This window comes from Mya arenaria, chromosome 13 (assembly GCF_026914265.1).
Source record: "Mya arenaria isolate MELC-2E11 chromosome 13, ASM2691426v1".
NCBI lineage: Eukaryota > Metazoa > Mollusca > Bivalvia > Myida > Myidae > Mya > Mya arenaria.
The window spans coordinates 48606611-48614971 of NC_069134.1; the positions used below are offsets into that span (position 1 = coordinate 48606611).

General features: G+C 39.5%; 1 protein-coding gene across 1 annotated transcript in view; it reads right to left on the minus strand.

Moving 5' to 3' along the window:
• The window catches only part of LOC128214027 (sushi, von Willebrand factor type A, EGF and pentraxin domain-containing protein 1-like), a 33392-nt gene extending 26640 nt beyond the window's left edge, over positions 1 to 6752 (minus strand). Inside the window, exons 1-7 of the mRNA XM_052920241.1 lie at positions 6360 to 6752; positions 4111 to 4433; positions 3361 to 3616; positions 2810 to 2983; positions 1800 to 1958; positions 1347 to 1526; positions 68 to 247 (exon numbers count right to left, since the gene is read on the minus strand). Coding sequence (XP_052776201.1) covers positions 68 to 247; positions 1347 to 1526; positions 1800 to 1958; positions 2810 to 2983; positions 3361 to 3616; positions 4111 to 4433; positions 6360 to 6567 — 1480 coding nt within the window. The 5' untranslated portion in view covers positions 6568 to 6752. The remainder of the gene's footprint in view (positions 1 to 67; positions 248 to 1346; positions 1527 to 1799; positions 1959 to 2809; positions 2984 to 3360; positions 3617 to 4110; positions 4434 to 6359) is intronic.
• Positions 6753 to 8361: the final 1609 nt, after the last annotated feature.

Genomic DNA, 8361 nt, shown 5'->3' on the forward strand with positions numbered 1-8361 from the left:
TAAATTTAAGGGAGAGGGTTGTACCGCTATTCCACTATGGGAGCATTCAATTTCATACGTCATTTACCTCTACACCTCGTGTTAATTCCCGTCCAGTACGCGATAGCAAGGCAAGTTCGTTTTCTCGAGCCGACTAGCTTATATCCGGTGTCGCACGTGAAGCGGCAGACTGTGTTGAAGCTGAAATCGTCCGTCGTGCAGATCATGTTCCCGTTCTTAGGTTTCATGAGCGCCGGACACGTCTTCACTGGGAGAACAGATGTGAGTTAATAATGTGACTTAAACATTTGGGGTGCCATTATAATATATGTGTAGTATATAACCTGTTGTAGTACAGAACCTGTGTGTAATCTATAACCTGGATGAAGTACAGAACCTGTGTGTAATCTATAACCTTGGTGAAGTACAGAACCTGGGTGTAATCTATAACCTGGGTGTAATCTATAACCTGGGTGTAGTACAGAACCTGTGTGTTATCTATAACCTGGGTGTAGTACAGAACCTGTGTGTAGCATATAACCTGGGTGTAGTACAAAACCTGTGTGTAGTACAGATCCTGTGTGTAATCTATAACCTGTGTGTAGTATAGAACCTGTGTGTAATCTATAACCTGGGTGTACTACAGAACCTGGGTGTAGTACAGAACCTGGGTGTAGTACAAAACCTGTGTGTAGCACAGATCCTGTGTGTAATCTATAACCTGGGTGTAGTATAGAACCTGTGTGTAATCTATAACCGGGGTGTAGTATAGAACCTGTGTGTAATATATAACCTGGGTGTAGTATAGAACCTGTGTGTAATATATAACCTGGGTGTTGTACATAACCTGTGTGTAGTACAGATCCTGTGTGTAATCTATAACCTGGGTGTAGTATAGAACCTGTGTGTAATCTATAACCTGGGTGTAGTACAAAACCTGTGTGTAGTACAGATCCTGTGTGTAATCTATAACCTGGGTGTAGTATAGAACCTGTGTGTAATCTATAACCTTGGTGTAGGACATAACCTGTGTGTAATCTATAACCTGGGTGTTGTAAAGAACCTGTGTGTAATCTATAACCTGGGTGTAGTACAGAACCTGGGTGTAATACAGAACCTGGATGTAATCTATAACATGGGTGTAGTACAGACCCTGTGTGTTATCTATAACCTGGGTGTAGTACAGAACCTGTGTGTAATCTATAACCTGGGTGTAGTACAGAACCTGGGTGTACTACAGAACCTGTGTGTAGTATATAACCTGGGTGTACATAACTTGTGTGTAGTATAAAACACGAAGAACATTATGTTTTAACCATACGTACAAACGCTGAATATCGTTTTAATAGGCGGTAAAAGATACTTACTGATGCATTTCGTCTCCGTCCCGGACCATGACCCATCCTCCCGGCAGATGCGGAGACTGGAGCCCCGTAATTCGTAGCCCGGCTTACACCGCAGTCCGCACGCCGCGTTAAACACGCTCTTACACTTGTCGTTCACGAAATAGCCATTCTTAGGTACGTACAGGGTTGGGCACTTCAGAACTAGCGTAGTGATACATACGTATAACTTTATTTCCAAAAAAGTAAGAAAAAAAATCAGTCATATATCAAAACAGTTATCATCATCAGCAGCAACATCATCAGCACCACAAGCACCATCATCACCACCACCACCATCGTCATCATCATCATCACCATCAGCAGCAGCAATATCCGAGAAGGAACTAGGAAGTAGCTTGCATTTTTTAAAATATTCAGTGTAAGAAAATGCCATTTAATACTAACACTAAGTTACTATAGAAAACTAATCAAAACCTGCACATCCATCAACGAAGTTTCGATAGCCCTTCCGGCATACACACTGTTCCATGGACGTGGCGCCCGGTACCGTCACGTGGTTTTCATCCGGGCATTTGACACATGTGCGTACGTCACCAGGACGGTCATGAGATTTGTACGTGCCCGTGGGACAGGCTGAAATGCACCTTCAATTTTAAAATACTGGCATGAGAAACTTGCTATTAAGTAATCGATCAGCCAATCAAGAGGTACGTCCGTCTCTCCCTTCTTCCCTCCCTTCCTCCCTCTCTCCTTCCCTCCATCCAAACTCCGCGCAGTGTTACTTCCCTTGCAGTACAGTAATCACTGCCTTCACAAATATCACGTGATGATAGATAAAACGGCACGTGATTGCAATTTACAAAATGGACGGAACACCTTTAAAAGAAATTCCAGCAACATGTTTCATTTGTTTAGAAAATAACATTCGATTTGTTTTGGTTTTGCTTGCAATCCTGGTTCAAAACGTTCGATACATGTCTGAATAGCTAACAACACATCCATGTTGATATTGTAATTTGTAAATCCTACTTTCAATTTGAAAAAAGACCGAACATTTCCGAATGTTTTTTTTAATTGTTATTTTTTTATAAAACATATTATGCCTATCAACTGGCGTAAAGTAATTATTTAAGAAAGGATATAAGAATAAATATATATGATTAAAAAAAATGCCATTAAAAGTTTTCATCCAATTTTGGATGAAAATCTTGTGGTGGCAGTGATTACTGTACTGCAAGGGAAGTAACACTGCGCGGAGTTTGCCCTCCATCCATCCATCCATCCATCCATCTATACATTCACCCATTCATCAGCCAGCCATTAATTATTTTTAAAACCAGCTAATACATTAATAAATCAGTCAAGCAATCATTCGATCGTTCTTATACCAACTATCTGCCAACTAACCAACCAACTATTAATGATTATGATCTATATATGAATACACTATACTTTTTGAAAAGGGTTAGCTGATATTCACTTACCATGGCATCCTCCCCGTAGCCCGTTCCCATAGTAACCACGCGGACAAAGACACTCGTATTTGCCGGTGTGGGTGCCACACTTGCACGTGGCAATCGAGTCACAGCAGTCCCGACCCACACACAGTCGGTTACACTTCCGGACCGGCTGGTCAACATACTTCCCACTGCTCAGATCTGTTAAAAGGTATTGAAGTATGATTTCGGGAACCGAGACAACAATGCATAACTGCATTTGTATCACAACAGGTTTCTTAAATTGATTTGCTAGGCAGACCCCGATATGATCCGAGTCAAATAAGAACAAAAAACAGTGGTAAGCGCACCCGCTTCTCACCAAGAGTAAGGGGCTGCGATTTCTGGCCTGGACGCGTGGGAGGAGGACGTGTGGATATCAAGCCGGACATTGATCCGCTTAATCCCTCAGTTCAAGGGTACTCAAATGGCTAGTCCCAAGCCGAACACCATAGATGGAACACACGTTATAGTATGGTAATAACTTGTATCACAGTCGATGTAATCAAAATAAGCATAAACAAATTATTCAGTAGTACCTTCATGCAGCGCCCTGTTGGCGAGCGACTCAAACTCCTCAAAGCTATCTAAGATGTACGTGGACTCGTTCTTCGGCGTGGATGCCATGTCGTACAGCTCGAAGACGTTTCCGTTCTGGATGCCAAACGTAAAAATCTTCACGCCGCTCGCGCGCAGCTGCCGCGCTTCTCCACGAGGGTCGCCGCCGTTGGAGAAACCGTCTGTCAGCAGGAAGATTGCCTTACTAGCTTCCGGTCGGGCGTTGCGGAGCACTTTCTGCGAAAGAAAGAATACGTTTACATTTACAAAATTAATCGGTTTAAAGGAAAACTAAGAGGCATCCCTTCTCTGACAGCATATAGCAATAGCATGAAAATTTGCGTCATTGATCGCCACACGCACATGAATTGATTAATTTTCGGCAGCCGTCATTCAGATTTAAATCAGATTTTACACTACAATTGTTAATATTGGTGACATCTTAAACGTCAAATGTCCTTGTTTCAGTTGTGAACTTTAGACAACATCTGCAATTTACAAGAAGCCATATAGTTGCCTGAGCTTCACCTCATAGACAACCAGAATATGCATTCTTTCTCCTAATGTCCTTTGAGCATTCATCGCCCTTCCTTTCCCCGGTTGAAAAAACAAAAATAACATGAGTATAGGTTCATTTCCTTTGCCTATACAATATTTTTTCACTATTTCTAAATGCCGTGGCTATCATCGCCACCCATTCCGATTGTGGAAGTAATTTTTAGATGCTATACCTGTGCCTCCAACAAAGCCCCTCTTGTGTACGTGCCGCCTCCGCTGTAATCGATCCTCTTAAGATCGTCAACGAGGGAGCATTTGTGCCGGAAGTTCTCCGCGTCGTCCAAGTAGTCAATGTGACGTATGACGCGCTCTCGTGACGAGAAAGTGATCACGGATACGCGTGTATCATTCACGTCCACGGTAAAATCAGACAACAGTTTCTTGACAAATTTGACCTCCTCAACGAAGTTATTTTTGCCGACACTGGTGGAGCTGTCCACCAGGAAAAGGAGGTCCAGAGCCCCTCCCGATCCATCCTTCAGGTCCTGAATATGACCTAGTTGAGATTGTTAAGATACAGATGTAATAATATGCACTTAATAGATTCGTTATATATACACAGTAACAGTAAAATACAGAAGAATTGTATAAATACCACCTTTAATCATTTGCCTCCCGCTGGTTTATAGATATTTATTAGTAAAATAAAGAAGTGATATTTCACTGTTTTATTCATTGAAAATATCAATTTGCTATTTCTTACTTTATTGAAAATTTCATCCCGCCCTTAAGTCCCAAATCAAACGTCAGCGCGCACAGAGCTGGGACGCAATTTCACCGATGCCAGATAACCAGAAGTGATCTGTCACTCATGGCTACGCCATTCGTGAGATGTACAGCTATTGGTGCTCGATCGGTGAAATAAATATATTGCGATCTAAACTAAATCAATTTAATTCCCTCTATGACTGTTGGAAATCAGTGCAGAATCCTCAAAGCTTGCAAGTCAACTTCTTAAGTTTTTATGGAACGTGAAACTGCGCAAGTTCACTCTCATAGACTCGTAAACAGTATTTAAAAAAAATGAGTATGGTTCTCCGTGAAACTACGTAAAAAATGCTCCTTCGAAATCAGAGAAAACCTCGATATAAAAATTAAATATAATTCATATGTTGTTTCTTCATTCGAATGATTATTTATTCAATTAATTAACAGTGGCACTCTGACGTCACACTACTAAACTGTATATGGTATACACATCGACAAAATGTGTTCGAAAATGTATACCATTTAGACGCCGCGCGATCCCTTATAACCTGTATATGGTATACATATCGACAAAATGTGTTCGAAAATGTATACATTAAAGACGCCGGTCCTTGATAACCTGTATATGGTATACATATCGACAAAATGTGTTCGAAAATGTATACATTAAAGACGCCGGTCCTTGATAACCTGTATATGATATACATATCGACAAAATGTGTTCGAAAATGTATACATTAAAGACGCCTGTCCCTTTTAACCTGTATATGGTATACACATCGACACAATATGTTCGAAAATGTAAACATTAAAGACGCCGGTCCCTTATAACCTGTATATGGTATACACATAGACGCCGGTCCCTTATAACCTGCATATGGTATACACATAGACGCCGGTCCCTTATAACTTGTAAATGGTATACACATAGACGCCGGTCCCTTATAACTTGAAAATGGTATACGCATAGACGCCGGTCCCTTATAACCTGTATATGGTATACACATAGACGCCGGTCCCTTATAACCTGTATATGGTATACACATAGACGCCGGTCCCTTATAACCTGTATATGGTATACATATAGACGCCGGTCCCTTATAACCTGTATATGGTATACACATAGACGCCGGTCCCTTATAACCTGTATATGGTATACACATAGACGCCGGTCCCTTATAACTTGTAAATGGTATACACATAGACGCCGGTCCCTTATAACCTGTATATGGTATACACATAGACGCCGGTCCCTTATAACCTGTATATGGTATACACATAGACGCCGGTCCCTTATAACCTGTATATGGTATACACATAGACGCCGGTCCCTTATAACCTGCATATGGTATACTGGTATACACATAGACGCAGGTCCTTATAACCATGTGTTCGAAAATGTATACATTATAGGCACCAGTCCTTTATAACAGAATAAAGCTCCACATAATCCTTTTGATTGGGTATGAGTTGTGAAATTTGGCTTTTTTTTATTTATTTCTAGGACGTTTGTAGGAAACAATATTTGAGATATATTAGTAGTAACTACTTTTTGTTCTGTAAAGGTGAATAATTTTGCTATATGAAAATAAGATACTTAATTGAATTACGCTTAAGAGTTATTGCGAACTTAGGGCTAGGTTTCCTGTATACAAGTTCAATAAATGAGTAATTCTGTTCTGTTCTGTTCGTCCTTGATAAACTACGTTCTTACCTTTGAAAACGCGGCCTAACGTTTCTACTTTAGATTTCGAATCAACACGCACGGAATGTGGTTTCTTCAAAAACTGGTTATAATTAAATATCACAGGCCCATCGTCGTCCTCGTCGTCGTCGTCGTCATTATCTCCAAAACTGAATTTGAACACTGTAAAACAGTGTCCAATCAGCACACTCAGAACAAGTCCTCTTAAAAGATACATTATCTCAACACTTAATATGAAATTCCAACATCCACTTGAATAGTTGCTGTAACAATTGTGTTACAATCCATCTACTTCTTTGATAATAACATCAGAAAAATACTCTTACAGAACAAAGTAAGATAACGCAATATAACATGGAATAAACAAGTAAGGTAAACATTTGAGCAGTACTCTTCAACCAAAAGTCAGTAAAATCCTCAATAAATTAGTTCAAATGATAGCTTCTTGCAGAGCTTTCAGCTGATAAGCCAGCGTTATCTCGATTCATCTGATATCGTATGTCTATCATGATTTATCTAGTTTACTTCGTCTCATATTTCATTCTTACAAACATAACATAATCTGTTCGTAAACGTCTTTCTGGAACTCTATCTACATTGAATTGATATATTTCCAGTTCGAACAAGGAACAGCATGAGTGTAGCCAGTTAGGAAGGGATACAATTGAACAAGTATAAGAGCCAGATTTATTTGTCCCTTGCATTGTCTCTGGCAGACTGTGTTCTAGGTTTCATTTGACCATCTTAAAGGGACTAGACACCAGATGATTTACAATAAAAAAGAATATTGTCAAAATCTTACATAAAATCGATGCCGCTATTGTGTACAACGCATTGAAATTTACTGACTGATGTATCATATCGCTTACGACACATGACTTTCGCAGTTTTTGCGTATTTTTCCAATTCGAAATTTTCTGGGGCTGTTCTAGATCCCAGTTAGTTTAAAAAAACATTGATATATGTATCTGTACAAATGACGTGATTTTCACACGCTAAATTTACACACTATATACTGGGAAACTAATCACGTGATTTTCACACGCTAAATATACACACTATAAACTGGGAAACCATTCTGCGCTAATTTTAAACGGGTACACTTAGCTGAGACAGCGACAAGATATTCTTTTAATCATGTATAATGATATATTATTGGCATCCTTCAAGCCCGCATTAACAATTCTAGTCTTGTTTTGAGGAAATAATTTATTTGCCGATTGTTGCACCATCTGGTGTCAAGTCCTTTTAACTCTGTTCGGGTTATGGTCAATGTTAAAGTTTTTGCACGACGATTCAGACGTCAATAACGACGTTGACGACGACGGCACCGAGGCTTCGAATCACAGACGAGAAACAATTTCCTGTTGAGTGACGAAATACTGATGTTGAGTTACTGATATAAAAGGATAAAATAACCGGCTATATTATTTCAGCAAAACCAATATTTCCTTTGCGGTACACGATTAATACACTTTATCATAACTGTGTAACCCATATTTATTAACGTCTTTTTTCCCATCTTTGATCATGGGCCCTAGCTAAGTCTGACTTGGACTGGGCAATACATATAACGTTTTTCATAACCGTGGATTTCAAAGACACAATTTAAGCATATTCAACTTCAACAATTTTTAGTTCTAATGATTTGCCTCACTTTCTTTCGTAATAACCCCCCCCCCCGTAAAATGTGCATTATACAAACCATGACATAGTTCCTTTAAACAATAGTTCTTTTCCATTCAAATAAAGATTTGTACCTTGTTTACGGATGTTTTCCGAAACCACCTGGAGCGAGCAGGGGTAAAAAATCTGTGTCGTTTTAAAATAGTCGCGGGTGCAGACGAAACCATTTTTTGCTTCATACTTAATCATTTACAATGGTAGTCCTGACTAATCATTACCTTATTCTCCCTGTTAGTGTTAGTGTAATGCAAATACCTCACGGAATGTCCATGGCATATAAATGCTTTTCAGGATTTTCCAGAGACATAATTATAATAACATGTTA